This window comes from Saccoglossus kowalevskii, chromosome 3 (assembly GCF_978046115.1).
Source record: "Saccoglossus kowalevskii chromosome 3, keSacKowa6.1, whole genome shotgun sequence".
NCBI classification, from domain to species: Eukaryota; Metazoa; Hemichordata; class Enteropneusta; family Harrimaniidae; genus Saccoglossus; species Saccoglossus kowalevskii.
In genome coordinates, this window is record NC_140643.1 from 35167535 (window position 1) to 35186420 (window position 18886).

Sequence of the window (18886 nt, forward strand, 5' to 3'; positions counted from 1 at the left end):
TACTTTAAGTTTAAAAGATCCATCTTTTGTATTTTCTTTAAGTTTTTAAAGTTTCATTTTTGTACTTCTTTTAAGTTTTAAATTCTGTTTCTTTTTTCATGTATATACTAGTAATATGTGCTTTTTCCAATAATTTTATTGCAGCTTCTAATTACTTATTAGTGAGTCCCTGATGTAAAAGGATGGAAACAAATAAATAAAAAAAAAAAATCAACGAGCGCAAAAAGCAATGACGCTGTTTGACAATTGTTTAATATTACATGCATATTCCTTCTCCAATAGAACCTTGGATTCCTTGTGATTTGTGAAATTTATAAATATTTATAAAAATGAGGGGAATGGTTTTGTTGTTTCGATAGTACAAACACAGTTTACTATCCGATTTATTGCTACCAAACGCAATATCGAGGTTACTTGCATTGCACATTTCATACTGATGAACAGCTGCGATGTGAGTTTAGAATATATAACAACCATTCGGCTAGGGGGTCTTCCGACAGAAGTTATTCAAATATGGCGGACAATTCAACATTGTTGACCATGTGAATCTTGTTCAAGACTGATCTCTGTTATTCGGTATGGTAACAGTGTATTGTTTAGAATCATTTGTATTCTGTGTTGATAGAATCGCTACTGGACCGAAATCTCGACTTTACGATCTAGACTGGAGCTTGATATTAACGGAATACAGCTTCCGGGATACGGCGACCAGCCCCGACTTCTGATTTAGATTGGCACTCCCCAATCAAGCACTACAGGTCAGTGATCGCTGGGCTGACAAGAACGATGTTGTCGTTTACACTGTCACACCTTTACCAGTAACGATGGATTTATCCGTGAATGGTTGGAAGTATCGCGGGGAAGGAAATTCTTGTCTTGTCGTCGCATCCGAACGCGTAAGTAAATGTTTGTTTAAAACGCAGTCGAGATCGTAATCATCAAACATCAAGCAATACAGATATTTCTTTTTACAAAAATCATATTTTTCTGACAAAAATGAAAATTATTCAGGATTATAATGGTAATTTATTAAGGTAATTGATTGCTGTAAACAAATAACAATTTGAGGTTATGATTATACAGTATATAATTTTGGAATTCAAAACCATTTTGATGTTTTTTTGGTGGAGATTTGGAAAATTCTTGTCACTTACTTATTTTATGAGATACATGTATGTTATTTTTGTTGTTGAAATTCATCTAAAAATATGGTATATTATTCTACATTGTTTAATTTTGTAAGTGAATATTATTTGTTGTTATATTTGGTATTGAGTTACTGATCAATTAGGATCTAAGTCATGTTTTCCATAACAAGGGCAAGAGTCATTTGTGATAAATGCATCTCATGGAACAGAGCAGAGGGCAATACTTCTCACCAACATTTCTGATTTAATGTGTACGCTTCTCAAATTCCCCATCAGTATTGTTGAGCCCAATCCAACATTTACACCAATTGCATGATACCAGCATCTGTATAGGTTATATTAATATATTTCCATAATATGTTGAGTAATCCCTCTTCTGACTCTTTTATTGGTCAGTTAGATGTGCGGATTCAACTGTTCTATTATAGTTCTTCTTTTAGTTGATCTTTACTACATCACTCTCACTATGCACTATCTGATGTATTACAAAATATAAACATTACCCATCATCCTAACTATAGTACATTATCATCACAAAAAACATTTTTATATGTTTATAAGTGCACATGAACTCAAAATTACATTTATTATGTAAGGATCACTAAAATATGACTTTATGATCATACATGAATGTCTATCATTTACACAAGCAAATAGAGCAAATACGGTATTTGAATTTACTAGCTTGTCTGTAAATACACACATGAGTTTTATCAGATCTCTAAAAACTGGCTGCTATCAATTTTGTAAACATTTGTTGTTGTGTCAAAGTCTTTCCTATACATATTTACATTTCTGGCGACAGTGACACATTAATAACAAACCCATGAATTTGAAAATACAGAGAGACTTATGTTTCTAGCTACTTACAGTATTTGACACTGTGAAAAGAAGCTCCAGAAAACCTTAAAGTACAGTAGTACAGTGGTATATTTATGTGATTTAGATTCTATTCTGTTGTATGTCTTATTTCACACAGTTGAAATGTACACATTATGCCAATGACATAAGGACCTTGCTATCAGATTTGTCAGTTAATCATATCACCGCTATGACTACATTTAATACTAGGTATGATATAGCTAACATGCCACAATATGTCTGTTCAACAAACAGTAATAATACATTGAAAAGCAGCAGTCATCACACAGGGTGTGTTTGAATTTACACAATTAGGTTTAATTTATTTGTGAAAATAATAATTCAAGAACATCAATATAGTACTTGGACAGTGTATCTTACGGTGATATTCCAATACAAGTAGCTATTTTTTTTCTCATTTTCCTTTAATTGTTTGGCATTGATGGCAATTAGATATGCTATTTATATGCAAAATAGCTAAATTTGATTTGTGAACCCTGTGTACAATGTAATAATAATAATATGAGGTTATTATTGGAATGCCAAGATGTATAGTAATAAGGTTATTATGAGGATACCTCAAAATATGCACTCAGACATCTGTTGTGTTTGGCAGTGATATTTTTGATTGTGTTTAGCTGGTTTATTTCATTTTCATACAATTAGCAGTTTAGAAAAAAATGTTTTTCATCCTCATGTTTGTCACACACGGAACATTTCCTCTTGCACGCATCTATTTTATTGTAGCAATCCATTTCTATTTGTAGAACATGTGTACTAATTCTTAGTTTTGTTAGTGTTGAGTTTGTTTATTAGATTCCCGTCCAGACGCAGTCCGAAAACAAGGACTTATGTTTTGACCTCTGTGCATCTCTGTGTCCGTGTGTGTGTTCATGCATCCGGACCTGTATCTTATACATGCCTGGACCAATCACGATCAAACTTCACACATACATCACGATCTGATTCAAGATGGCCGAATGGTGGCCAATTTTGTGCTAAAAAATCATCAAAATCTTGCATTTATGGATGGATTTTGTTTAAACTTGGTACATACGTTGGACATTATGGGACCTTGATGCACATCATTTTATTTTTCAGATCCAATTTAAAATGGCCGACTGGTGGCCATTTTGTTTTAATGAATGCAGTTCTAGTGCCATATCTCTGCCATGCTTTGACTGATTATGTTCATATTTAGCTCCGCTGTCGACTTTGTCGAGCCGAGCTTATCATATGAGTGATTGTCCGTCGTCGTCCGTGTCAATGTTTTACTTTTTCGACTTCTTCTTGAAAACTACAAGCCTGAATGCCTCTCTCAGATTTGTTCATTTCATAATGATATATTCAATTCTCTAATTTTGGTGAATATTTTTGTAATTTTTGGTAAAAAGTGATATTTTCAACTTCTTGTTAAAAACCGCCAGTCCAATTGCTTTGATATTACATATATAGGTACTACATGTGGACCTCTCTCAGATTTGTTCATTTTGTAATGATATCCTCAATTTTCTAATTTTGGTGAATATTTTTGTCATTTTTGGTAAAAAGTGATATTTTCGACTTCTTGTTAAAAACCGCAAGTCCAATTGCTTTGATATTACATATATAGGTACTACATGTGGTCCTCTCTCAGATTTGTTCATTTTGTAATGATATCCTCAATTTTCTAATTTTGGTGAATATTTTTGTCATTTTTGGTAAAAAGTGATATTTTCGACTTCTTGTTAAAAACCGCAAGTCCAATTGCTTTGATATTACATATATAGGTACTACATGTGGACCTCTCTCAGATTTGTTCATTTTGTAATGATATCTTTAATTTTCTAATTTTGGTGAATATTTTTGTCATTTTTGGTAAAAAGTGATATTTTCGACTTCTTGTTAAAAACCGCAAGTCCAATTGCTTTGATATTACATATATAGGTACTACATGTGGACCTCTCTCAGATTTGTTCATTTTCTAATGATATCTTCTGTTCTTTAATTGCCATGTGCATTGCTAACAGCAGAGCTATCTCAGCCGACAGGCTGCTTGTTTATATAATTATTCTACATCATGACATAGATATATTGGTTTGACTTCTTTATCTGATTCAAAATAGCTAAATGGCAGCTGTTTTCAAAAATCAAGCATTACTGGCATTCCAGAACTGGATCTTGGCGTTTATGGATGGATTTTGTTTGGTACATACATTATCATTTAATTTTTCAAATCGGTTTCAAAATGGCTGACTGGTGGCCATTTTGTTTAAATGAATGCACTTCTAGAGCCATATCTCTGATATGCTTTGACTGAAATTTTATATATTCGTTTTACATCATTTTATAGATATATAGATGTTTTCAAAATGACCACCTGGTGGCCATTTTGTTTTAATTAATGCTGTTCCAAAGTAATAATTTTCAATATTGACAAGTACTCATTTGACGGTCAGATGCAAGATGTCAATCATTTTAATGTTTAATGTTTAATGTTTTAAATTATCATAATCAAGCATCTTCTGGATCCATACTTCTGACATGTTTATGTTCCAACTATATTACTATAAACAAAACTATTTATCTTGAATTTGACTGTGCCATGCATGGCTTGATTTTTATTTATTTTTTTATTATTATCCTCATATGAGTAGTCATTGGCATTCTGTATGAGGGCAATTTGTTTTTTACCTTTATTGTCATCATCCATTTTTTCTTTACTGTTAATTTAAAAGATTATTTGGAGATTGTCCATAACCTTTTTTGTTGCAGAGGCAAGATAATTGCAGATGTTGGCTCTCCCACTCATTGTTTGCATTTACATATTTTAATATGCTTTTCACTCCTGTTACTTACATGTACCGGTAGTTAGGTGTATTGCTTAAGTGTTTTATGCTAGTAAGAATTAGGGGATACCTGCCAATTTCTAATAGAGATGCTAAATTACTATCTTTACAGTTAACTTGTAACACATATATATAGAAGTTAGTGGGTGGCTTCTCCATAGGGAGCATATTATTATGAAGATCTTTGGATTGTAGTATGCAATCACTAGCCCATACTTCACTGCAGTAGAGTACGACTAGTTTGATTATGCTGACAAATAGTTTCAGGTGTGTTTTTATTGGGATGTTATTCTCTGGGTATACTGGGTACTACATATGTAGCTCTTTTATTTTGAATAGTGCTCTTTTATTTTGAATAGTGCTCTGTGTCCAAGCTCTTCCTGTGCTTGCTGAGTATATGATGACATGTTTTCGAATTCTTGTCTATTATGTTAAATTAGTTTTCTGATAAGGTTTTCCCAGATTTGTTGAAAATTATTATTTTCAACTTTGATCCAGCTTCCACTGTTTACAATATATTCCTGTAGAATCAATAACATTTTGGAGACCATGTTTTGATATATACAATGTATGGTGATACATAAATACATTTTATCAAAGATATCTTCTGTGCGCCAACAGCTGTTGATTATTGATGTGTGTATGTAAGCATTCCAGACTGGCTGGTTGACTAAATGTTATGTGTTCAGTGTCTTCAAAATGACATTACAGGGCTGGAAACTCGTGAACACTTTTGCCTTGGATTCAACAACCCGATTGCATTGATGATACCCACTATTGCCTTGGATTCCCCCCCTGATTGCACTGATGGCTGTGCTCTCGCTGTCGCTCGCAAATGTCGTAAATTACGAAATTTGGACAAGATTTACGAACAAAATAAATATCTATTAGTAGGATTTACGAACACATTTTGTACAAAATACCCTCGCAAATCGCCTCATTTAATTGTCAAGACTCGACTGTGATCATCACGCGTGTTACGGTTTGAATGATTGCCATTTTAACAATGTCCCGTTACTTCTAAGATTGCAACAATTGTTACATGCATGGTGATCGCGATCAACACGGAACTGCCACTGAATGCACTTTTCCACTCTAAAGTTATTTTGGTGTCATCGCACATGCGTAGTTTAGTCGACATGTGTTTCAAGATGCCCCGCGACTTTACTCTCAGTATGGGACGGTTTCATGCCGCCCTTATCAAACACGTGATTTGTTTATTTATTGAAAATGGAGACTACGTCAAAAAGGAGCAGACAACTGCTCGACGAGTATTTTTCATGACGAGATGGAGAAACCGCTAAATCGTGTTCAGAACCAGAAACCCATGGGTGTCCTAACCCTGACAGCACCAAGAAACGGAAAGTTGATCGTACTGCAGCACGATTTCAGAAATAATGGAAGGTTAGCTGCGGTTCCGTAGCTCTTTGGTGCGACATACAATCTAATTTTGCCCTACCAATTTCATTCGGACGTCTTGTTTTTATTTTTGTTGTATGTCGAACATGGGCCGGCCAGTGTCTGTCACGTAAATAATGCGGTCGGCAACATAGGGCTACGATTCCACAGCTAATGGAAGGTGAGACAATGTTAGCGAATCGATCGAAAAATACTATAATTTGTGTAACATTCTTACCGGGCATTCTTAGCATTGAGATCGAGTTACAAGACCGAAAGTTACTTTAGTTACTTTTTCACTTTAATTCAGAAATTTCGATGAAAATAAATAGTCATTTTGTGTCGTCATAAACGTCAACATGCGGGTTTGCATGATGAGCACGGGAGAGTACTTCATAATAATATTGATTGGCATAAAGTTTTTTTTCTGAGAAATTTCCTGTGAAAATTTATTCACAGGATGACTTGTGTTCTAGGTAGTGAACTTTTGAATGATGACTATTTTCCCCACTGTTAACAATGTGACCTTATCATGAATATGTTAATACTGAGTTATTCAAGTAAAGGTTCTGGTGTCTACATTGCAGATTTTGTTGTGATGTTTTGTTGTACCATCATAAATGGTACATTTTGTGGAGCAGACTGCCTAATTTGATGTCATGAAATTACACACAAAATTAGAACTCAGGTTGCACCAGCAAGTACCATTTTCAGCATGCTGGTCTTGTTTTCGGCGGACGACAGAGGGGACAGCTTCCTCTCCTTCTCTCTTCCCCGTTGTGCTCGGTCGCAGGAAAATGCTCTGCAGTTTCCAGACAAAGTTTACTAATACTTTTTTTTCTTCATTAGTAAATTTACTATTACCTAGCAAATTCCAGAGAGAGCCCAGGATGGTACCATCTTTTCCTTGGATTCCCCCCCCCCTGATTGCACTGATGATACCCACTAATTCCTTGGATCCCCCCCTGATTGCACTGATGGTACCATCTTTTCCTTGGATCCCCCCCCCTGATTGCACTGATGATACCCACTAATTCCTTGGATCCCCCCTGATTGCACTGATGGTACCATCTTTTCCTTGGATCCCCCCCCCCTGATTGCACTGATGGTACCCACTATTGCCTTGGATTCCCCCACCTGATTGCACTGATGGTACCCACTATTTCTTTGGATCCCCCCCTGATTGCACTGATGGTACCATCTTTTCCTTGGATTCCCCCCCCCCCCCCCGATTGCACTGATGGTACCCACTATTTCCTTGGATTCCCCACCTGATTGCACTGATGATACCCACTAATTCCTTGGATTCCCCCCTGATTGCACTGATGGTACCATCTTTTCCTTGGATTCCCCCCCCCCCCGATTGCACTGATGGTACCCACTATTTCCTTGGATTCCCCACCTGATTGCACTGATGATACCCACTAATTCCTTGGATCCCCCCCTGATTGCACTGATGGTACCATCTTTTCCTTGGATTCCCCCCCTGATTGCACTGATGATACCCACTAATTCCTTGGATCCCCCCCTGATTGCACTGATGGTACCATCTTTTCCTTGGATTCCCCCCCCCCCTGATTGCACTGATGGTACCCACTATTGCCTTGGATTCCCCCACCTGATTGCACTGATGGTACCCACTATTTCTTTGGATCCCCCCCTGATTGCACTGATGGTACCATCTTTTCCTTGGATTCCCCCCCCCCCTGATTGCACTGATGGTACCCACTATTTCCTTGGATTCCCCACCTGATTGCACTGATGATACCCACTAATTCCTTGGATTCCCCCCCTGATTGCACTGATGGTACCATCTTTTCCTTGGATTCCCCCCCCCCCCCGATTGCACTGATGGTACCCACTATTTCCTTGGATTCCCCACCTGATTGCACTGATGATACCCACTAATTCCTTGGATTCCCCCCCCTGATTGCACAGATGGTACCCACCTTTTCCTTGGATTCCCCCCCCCCCCCGATTGCACTGATGGTACCATCTTTTCCTTGGATCCCCCCCCCCCCGATTGCACTGATGGTACCCACTATTTCTTTGTATTCCCCACCTGATTGCACTGATGGTACCCACTTTTTCCTTGGATTCTTCACCTGATTGCACTGATGGTACCCTCTATTTCTTTGGATTACCCCCTGATTACACTGATGGTACCCACTATTTCCTCGGATTCCCCACCTGATTGCATTGATGATACCCACTATTTCCTTGTATTCCCCACCTAATTGCATTGGTGATACCCACTTTTTCCTTGGATTCTCCACATGATTGCACTTATGGTACCCACTAATTTCTTGGATTCCCCCCCTGATTGCACTGATGGTACCCACTGTTGCCTTGGATTCCCCACCTGATTGCACTGATGATACCCACTAATTCCTTGGATTCCCCCCTGATTACACTGATGATACCCACTGTTGCCTTGGATTCCCCCCCTGATTGCATTGGTGATACCCACTATTTCCTCGGATTCCCCACCTGATTGCATTGATGATACCCACTATTTCCTTGTATTCCCCACCTAATTGCATTGGTGATACCCACTTTTTCCTTGGATTCTCCACCTGATTGCACTTATGGTACCCACTATTTCCTCCGATTCCCCACCTGATTGCATTGATGATACCCACTATTTCCTTGTATTCCCCACCTAATTGCTTTGGTGATACCCACTATTTCCTTGGATTCATGCTTTGACTGATTATGTTAAAATTTTATATATGTTTTATACATCGTCACGTTTGACTATCTGATTCAAAATGGCCGACTGGTAGCCATTTTATTTTAATTGATACTTTTCCAGAGCAATATCTCTCAATATGGACAAGTACTCAATTGACGATCAGATTAAAGAAGACAGAATGTCAATAATTTTAATGTTAAAAAATCATCATAAACAAGCATCAGCTTCTGGATCCATATCTCCGACATGGTTAAACTATCTTAAATTTGATAACTAACAGGTAGGATTCCCTACCTGATTGCATTGGTGGTACATAAATACATTTGATTGCTGTTATGGACACATGAGGGAATGGTCGCGGATACTGAACATGTTTAAGACTCGTTATGATGGTGATCGCATGATATGTTCACATCTGTTTTTCTTTACACTGCAATAAGTTCACCGACTTAATGAGTGACACAAAAAAATCGATGTGAAAACAGAATATTTGACTTCATTACACACTTACTCCCCATTGATGTAAGCCAAATACCGGGATACTTTAGTATATTTGCCAAACACAGTCATCAGATCTGTGGTGTTTTAATTAACACAGACTATAGTTACATGGTCTAATAAGCAACATACAATGCTCTGTATTTATGTTATGTCGAAAAACAAAAAATTGGAATAATTGCACTTGTCTGACATTTCAGTTCCCACTACATGGTATAGTCTTATGACATTGATAGAATATGTAGGAGTGAGTCATACTGCTGAATTACATGTATGCAGCTGTTTTGTTTAACACTTTTTTTCACTTTTGAAAAAAAAAAATATGACATGGTTAGCTCATTTATCAGTTACCTTGTAGTTTACATTAAAGGTGCATCTCACGATAATACTTGTTTGTAAAGGTGTGTCTTCTTTATTTTGAACTTTGACGGATGAAATCTTTACACATATGCAGTTAATTATCAGAATTGTCATATAATAATGTTCAGTCACATATATTTGCTTTGAGGTTATGTCGTGACCTAAATACCATTGAAAAATGACTTGAACTTGATAAGAGCTGTTTATAATAAATACACTTGAAAGGAATGCATCTTCATTGTTCAAGGTCCATTATCAACCCTACATGATACCAAAGTCAATTTATATCATATGTAAAAGTATGCTTAATTTTTTTGTAGTTTTTCATTCGGCCTTGAATTATTTCATTTGGAGACAAAAAGTGCAACCCAACCAGTAGTATTGCAATATAGTTGATTGTTTTGCAAATAAAATAGCAATATTATGAGGTTATTACGAGAATACCTCAATAGATGCCTGAAGACAGTACAGCTGGAGTATCGCCCGACAAGCAGTGGAGGTCGATCCGCGGCGTACTGTCTGAGTACATACTTTGAGGTATTCTCATAATAACCTTATTATTATACATCTTTTCCTTTCAAGGATATATCATGGGAATGCCGAATTCAATAATACTTAGCACAGAATCAGTGAACTTCTTTGTGATGAGGCCGGTCAAACCTTGAATGCAGCCATGTTTGTTTTTATTATTAGAGGACGCTTAAGCGCATAATCATTCCATATTTGGAATTCGCATTTCCTTATATGGTAGGATGAAAATACCCCATAAAATACTGCAAAATTACGGCACGCTGTAACTTATGGCATTACGGTGACAGATGTATAATAATGATAGTTATGTAACAGTTTAGAGATGCTAATTAGTTTGAGTCACATGCATCGAGTTACGAAAACATTGAGTTACAAATATGATCATGCCCATATTTTTTAAACCATGCCCACTTTTGTGAGAAATCACAACCAAATCATAACTCAGTGTTCGAATAACAGTTAACTTGCTTGTGGAAAATATTTAGCTTTGTAATGTGAGATTGTATGAGGTGGGGGCTAATGTTAGCTTTGTAATGTGAGATTGTATGAGGTGGGGGCTAATGTTAGCTTTGTAATGTGAGATTGTATGAGGTGGGGGCTAATGTTAGCTTTGTAATGTGAGATTGTATGAGGTGGGGGCTAATGTTAGCTTTGTAATGTGAGATTGTATGAGGTGGGGGCTAATGTAAGATTTGTAATGTGAGATTGTATGAGGTGGGGGCTAATGTAAGATTTGTAATGTGAGATTGTATGAGGTGGGGGCTAATGTTAGCTTTGTAATGTGAGATTGTATGAGGTGGGGGCTAATGTAAGATTTGTAATGGGAGATTGTATGAGGTGGGGGCTAATGTAAGATTTGTAATGTGAGATTGTATGAGGTGGGGGCTAATGTTAGCTTTGTAATGTGAGATTGTATGAGGTAGGGGCTAATGTTAGCTTTGTAATGTGAGATTGTATGAGGTGGGGGCTAATGTTAGCTTTGTAATGTGAGATTGTATGAGGTGGGGGCTAATGTAAGATTTGTAATGTGAGATTGTATGAGGTGGGGATTTTACACACACAAGAAAAATATTAATAATATGTAATGCTACTACTAATAATAAATAATGATAGTAAATGTCAAATTATATAAACTAAGTATTTTTTTTTTTAAATCAGTGAACTGTATTGCAATACCGTCAGGTTGCTTTTTCAAACAAGGTAATAAAGAAATTGTATAAAATTACTTAACAATGTGAGCAGTGTGTGTGTGGTGCTGGATTTACTGAATATTATGCCAAATTTATGTATGAAAAGTGTTTCAAACTGTTAACAGTGTTGATATCAATTAATTTTAAAAAAATCTCCACTTTTCTGTAGTAAATATGTGAACAACAACATTATGGTATTTGAGAAATAATTAATATTGATGTTTATAAATAGAATATGCATTCCAGTGTATTAACTAGTATGGGGTCTCATGGACATTTTTATTGAATACTAATTCCTTGTGTATAATTAATACCACAGGATGGTGGAACAGTGGGATGTTGAGAGTGGATGGCTGCACACACTCCCAATCATTTGGTTATAGTTAATATTTTGTAATTATTTTGACATGATTTGTTACACAAATGTACCTCTAAGCCTTGTTTATGTGTAACCTGTTTAGTGACATCACTAAGTTACATGATGACCAATTTTTACTGTGACATCACCAGTTTTTGTGAAATATAGTGACATAACCAGTTTCATCATCTGATCAACTTCATTCGTAATCAATATGATTATTTCGCTTTTGAAACATACTATATAGTATTCATTGGATAAGAATAGAAAAACATCTAATACGTATGTGCAGTGATTGTTATACATGATGTACATACCTTAAAAATTACTAAAGACTTTCATCGTTTCATTGAATGAATACTTGGGTATAAATCATAATTCAATTGTATACATCAACATATATTATCAAACAGCAGTATTCAAAATTAGATGTTCTCATCCATATTTCATTTTTAACTGTCAAAATAAAATTATTTTCACATTGATCTCTGTGAGATACAACCTCAAATGACATGCTGGACACTGTATTAGTTGAATGTGAATGGTCAATTTTAATGATTTACATATTTTCTGATTTTAAGAAAAAAGTTAATGTCACAGCCATATTGTTTCTTACACCAAAACAGCAGCATTGCAAGCTAAGTTGCTGACTGTTTTGATATGTGCGTTGTAAGATCGTTACGTGATCACAACTGGTTAGATCAAACCAGTTTTATGAGTTGTTCCGTTCAGCCAGCGACTTTTCTGAAATGCATTTGTTGTTTGTCATAGCAATTTATACGATTGGATGAAATAAAATGAATCTTTTATTGTTACTCAACTTACATGTATCTCTTCAGATGATTTGACCAAACAATCTTGAGAAGCACATTGCAAACCATTCAGCGATTTAGCTGGCAATGTTACCAATATGCATTGTCTACTTTGTACAAAATCGTAGCTTGGCCACATCTGTGACTGAACATCACCTGTACCAGCTCTGTTTGCATTTGCTCTAATTTAAATGTCTTCCTCTGGCAACACAAAACTCTAGGTGTAATCTAGATGGGCTTATTGAGGATCTTGTACTTGTTGCATTTTAACTTTATATGAATGTTGGGTATAGAAGTGATTATAACCTGCTGAGTTACTAAGACAACTCAAGTAGTTGAATTAGACCATGGCTACATAAAATAAAGATACTCGGATGATAGGTATGCGATAACGTTCCCATTTGAAGTCACACTAATTACAATTTGACCAAATCTCACTTGACTAATGTATTTCCTGAAATACTAAATCTGTGAGAGAATTGATTACTGTTGGTCTCTGGATCTTTTTGTGTATTCCCAGAGCACATGTCATTTTCTCATTTTTATTAATTATTAATAAATTTATTGATTGGTGGTTGAACAAAAATAATTTGGTTCAATGCTTTACTGTATTACTCATATATGGTGGACCTGAAAACACGACAGAACAGTGACAGCATGACCAGTCTGGTTTAAGGGGCACCTCCAGTTAAACCTAATCTCACAACAAATTTACTTTCTGGATTACAATGGATAACAAAAGATAGATTAACATTGTAAACAACATAAACAATATTATCCCATGATTCTTTGGTACAATCCCTGGGTTTGTAAGATTCCCTTTAAAAGTTTTTTTTATCAGGGAAGAGGTCCTTGTTCCTTGTTGATGCCATTACTATTTGGTCATTATTTCTCATCTTCTGAATTATTGCATTTATAGGAAAATGTTGTATACCGGTTCATGAAACGAAATGCAGATAAAGAGGACAAAAAGGTATGTATGTTTGTTGTTTCATTACTATAATTCTGAATATTAAATGATGACATATGATGAAGACCTCTTTTACAAGTAAATGAAATCTAAGAGAACACAGTTTCTATTTACTGATTTCAAGTAACCAATGACGACCAGTTGTTGTTTCTCTCATGTCCTTGAATATTCATAATGCTAGGTGTTTTCGTCTTGCTTGATTTGCTGTCATTCAATCATCCAACCTTACTATAGTCACTATGCATATAATTACCATACTGGCATCAATATTAGTAAATTGCGGAAAAACTTTTGTGAATTCGTTTCAATTTCCTGTTGCTTCAAATTACTGTTAGCTGCTGTTTTTTCCAGACATGAATGTAAATGTATTCGAACATGAGCATTAGCCAACATTTGAAACACTAAAAGAACATCATTGATAAAATTATTTTTTCTTTAATTTATACAAACTCAAACCATCATATAGTTTACATAACGCATGTAGTTATAAGACCTCAATGAGTGTTTTGAACCGAACACAGTGTGCAGTTCTGTATGCATGTCAAATGTACAAAGTTTGTACGACATGAACAATGAGTTATCATATGACTCTGAAACTTGTTTTCACTTATTTAATATCCATACAGTATGATGAAAGTGTGTTTGTATTCTATCTACCCGGTACTGTAAAATACTTTATTTTAGCTGAATTTAATTTTCGCTGAAAAGACATTTTAGGTGTTTAGTGTGGAATATTTATATTCACTTATTTTTGACAAGTTGAATGTAAAATATAGGAAAAAAGGTATGTTTGCTGAATTTTATTTTACTGAATCATTTCTTCAGCGAAAATAGCGAAAGTTAATTCCAAGCAAAAATAAAGTATTTTACAGTATATGTAACGCATGTAGTTATAAGACCTCAATAAGTGTTTTGAAGTGGCCAAGAGCTTAGGTTAATTTAAACAGTCATAAATATAAAAACATGAATACTACAACAGGATAGAGATAGCATTGCAGTCAAAATAAACAACACAGCTCTTGCATACTTGTGCTTACATTCTGTGCCTGGCAAATCACATACTGTAAAACCATTTATATTCACTAACATTTAATTTCACTATTTTTATTTTTTTTTATTTTTATTTTTATTTTCATTTTGAGCATATTCACTGTAATTTAATTTCATGAATAAGTCAAAGAAACAATAAGTTTTACTAGTATTGTTATTTTACATGTTCAGTAGATTTAATTTAGTGGATTTTTACTTATCAGCGAAAATAGCAAAATTAAAACCCAGTGAATAATTAATGCCTTTATAGTATAACATACAATGTAGATGCACTGTGAACTTAGACATTGTTGACGTGTGAAGATGAGCAACATGGCAATACACTCAGTTTCATTAAGGCATAAATGTTTATTATGAAAATTTATGACACAACATGTAAATCGAGCAAGCTTTCAATGCATCTCAGATTGCGACCATTTTAATATTAAAAATATTGGAAATACATCTTGGCAGTGCAGAGACAGATTTCATTAAAGCTTTGTACATAATGGACATTATAGGATTTTGAAGCATGTCATTCTGTTTACTTCTTATCTATAAATGTGCAGTTGATAGCCAATCAAACAAAGTGAATACTAAACGCACAAATATATTACTTAGATAAAATCAAATACGATGCCCTAACCCCTGCCAATGAAAACTCACTAAAGATATAAAGTTGGTAGCATTGTCCATAGTGGTCAACTCGTCTTTGTTATTGACACTGTAAAGTGCACACTTGATAGTGCTCGTAGACAGCATGTACTGAGATCTGGTATAGATAGGTGCATGGTTTTTTGTAATCTGTGTAAACATTTGTCTTTTGTTGTCAGATCTTATTTTTTAAACAACTTCTGCATCACAGGGGCCTGACGATCTTCTTGATCTATGTGTGTGATTGGTTGCTGAAGTTAATACATTGACGTCTATGGGGTGGAATGTCCCAATACAGAACCTTATCCTTATAAGTATTAGTGATTTGGGGTGTTCCAGAGTGTGGATGTTCAAATTTAATAATATATGCTTGCATTATATTACCAAATTGTTTAATTTTTATAATTTCTATTATTTTGATCATACCGGTAGTCATTTTGTTTGATATACAACCATGTATTGACTTCAACAACCAAGCAAACCAGACAACCAAAAAAATAGGTCATCAGATCGCTGTATTGTAATGAGTACATCGACACATGCATGAGTCAATATTTTTCAACTGACATCCTTTGTAATGATATGAGGAGAGTAGATATGTACATATTGCAAATGTATATATAAGTATATATTATATAAAGTGTGCGTACTGTCAAATCAGGAATACGTGCAGTTTTAATTTGAACCAGAAACACACGAAAAACAAACCATATTTTGAGAAGTGAAAGTTTCTATCAAATAAATAAATGAAAAGATAAAATGAAGAGGGGTTACGCAAACTTGTTTCTATGGACAAAATGATACAATATGGTATCCCCATAGTGTTAACTCCTAGTATAGCAGCCATTTTGAACTGAATATTGATCAAAAAACATGTAACCTGGGGATTTTCTTCAGACTTCAAATAGCGCTGTTCACAGAGAATAGCTCTGGTACATTACTCGTAAAAAAAGTGTCTTAGTGTGAGGTTGAGAAACACATCCATCTCACATTTTACAATGAAAATTGTCTTTTAAGGTTCAAAAACACAATACTTTTGTTCTCACAATAGGATACTGATAGGGAGATTGTGCAGCGAAACCTTAACTATGTTGAAAATGTAATGATACCTCTCTTGGGAAATGAGTATGTTGTCAAAAGGGTAAGTAGAATATACATGTACATGTCCATTTCTAAAGCCCATAGAACTAAAATCACCGTACCATGACTTTATATTACGGTTGCCCTGATTTACTTCTATCACATTCAAGTTCATTGTGTAGTTTGAACTAGCAGTCTTGGGTTGTAACAGGCAGTGATGAGTGAAGTTCAGACAGTATTGGACTGTGTCTGACCTGTCATCACATTCTCCAATTTAACTTAGCTAGGGGGTCTTTTGGGGTTAAATTGGGTCACTGCTGCAGGTTTATAACAATTCAAACTGCTCTTTATTCAAAATATGTGATTGCTATTTTATTGACAGTGCTTTTTATTTTTTAAATATGAGGTGTCAAAGACATACAGATTTTTTTGTGATGCAACATCATATTTTAATATTTTTGTTTCCCATTATGAGATATGAATATTTCACAATAATATGTCAAATGTGAAAGTATATCAACATTTGAGTACAAGAAGATATTCAGATATGGGGTGATTAGTAATGTTAGATTATGACCATATCACTTTAAACAAAACAAAATGTATGTTTTCTGAATACTGGAGGCGGCACTGATTCATTTATTTCTGGTGTTTTCTACATAATGCTTGAGAGGTTTGGGCTGCTGCCAATGTTTGTATTCCTTAATCAAACATTATTACACCTGTTTGTGACAGACTGTCAACCTTTGTCAATGGATGAAATCACTTGACCTGGGGAAACATTTATTCATACTCTATAATTTTCTAGGGGTCTTTCACCTATAAGATTAAAATACTAGTTCACTTGTTTCAGTGGTGTCATCTAGTTGGTTGAGGGAGAATGGGGGATGCTCACATCTTTGACCCGCCCTGCCATAAAATTATTAAGTAATTTAATTATAACTGAACCAATTTTATTTTGCATTTTGTAATATGATCAATAAATTAAATTCAATAATCAGGACAGCGATAATATTTTTCAGTTGTTCTGAAGGCATCCACTGCCATGTCTCCTGGATTTATCTGACACAGCTGATCAAAAACATTATTCTATGTTGTAACTCCCATCCAAACTGATTTCATTTCCATATCCATGGATTTTTCATGATTGTTATTGTTGAATCCCAAATGGATTGTGTTTGCATGATTACCAATGTTTTCCAAGATGACATGATCATGTCCATATGGTTCACATTGTGGGAGACTAGTGTCACAAACTGAAAATTGGGATGACCTCAACTTGTTAAATGTCTAAAAATAGAGGGTAGGGGCTTTTGATTAAGGAAGTATGGTAATAAAAATAGATCTATCAACTATGTGAACTTTGTATCTTATGTTTAATAATTTATTTCATTTTGTGTAACCCTTTTATTTTTCCACTTGCATACAGTCTCTTGTTGAAGTATCCTTACAGTTTGTCTGCAGCATCAACTCAGTGTTTCGCCATTTAAGACCACCATCACGTCTTGGGAGTGAAATTCACAGCATATACGCAGAAAAATCTCTTGACTTTTGTCAATTTCCCCGGAAGCATAATTATAAGAATGTCCCAACATATTGTATTGAAATCAAGGTAAGCATTATTGTGGCGTGCATGTCCATGTCAACTTTGATATAGACATTCCTAGCAAACTAGTTTCATGCCCCAGTTTTGAAATCACAGTTAAGTTTGTTTGTGTCAGAGTTATCATTTTTGGGGAGTTAGTTCTTGGTGAAAACTGGAAGGACTTTTACAAGTTCTAGAATCTATGTAACACTCCACTTCCTCTATACATCTCCTATAATGCCTAGGTACATGTATGATGCTTGTAATATCTCATTATCTATTCAGATTTATGCATGGAATTTATGTATATTATGTTATAGGGGGTCTCAGACAATAATGATGTTCATTGCCAGCTTGAAAGCATTTTCTTCTAAGGGACGACGACGTCAAAAGATCGATGTCGGATAAAAAACTTAATTCCTTTAGTTTTTTCAAAACCCCCCTACCCCCCACTGAAACTTAATTGATAAATATTGGTCATGGCGTCAGACTACATTCACCTTTAAATACAAATTGATAATCGGACAGTAGTATTGCATAGCAGTTGGTTGTCGGGTGGGTGTAAAAAGATTTTACAAATGCACCTCATTTAACGCACAGATTTACACTCAAACCAAACAATTTTTCTGTTTTTTTTTCCTTTTCGGTTATTTCTGTCCATGATTGGATAGAAAAAAAACGAACTACAAATACTCCAAGATTTTTTTGACTTCATTAAAAAATAAAATCGTTTTTGCCGGATGGAAACTTTTTGAGGTCAAAACCCCCCCACCCCCAAACTAAAGGAAATAAGTTTTTTATCCGACATTGATCTTTTGACGTCGTCCCTAATAATGCTTAGACATCCATATTTCAGAATTTTCTTTAAAATTTCAAATCTACAGTCAGT

The 18886-nt window shown here is 35.1% G+C and overlaps 1 protein-coding gene across 2 annotated transcripts in view; it reads left to right on the forward strand.

Annotated features, from left to right (window-relative positions):
- The first annotated feature begins 515 nt into the window (after positions 1 to 515).
- The window catches only part of LOC102801216 (inositol-pentakisphosphate 2-kinase-like), a 44662-nt gene continuing 26291 nt past the window's right edge, over positions 516 to 18886 (forward strand). For both annotated transcript variants that reach the window (XM_085497128.1, XM_085497129.1), the window contains exons 1-4: positions 516 to 896; positions 13599 to 13652; positions 16384 to 16473; positions 17842 to 18024. In XM_085497128.1, coding sequence (XP_085353254.1) covers positions 825 to 896; positions 13599 to 13652; positions 16384 to 16473; positions 17842 to 18024 — 399 coding nt within the window. In that variant the 5' untranslated portion in view covers positions 516 to 824. The remainder of the gene's footprint in view (positions 897 to 13598; positions 13653 to 16383; positions 16474 to 17841; positions 18025 to 18886) is intronic.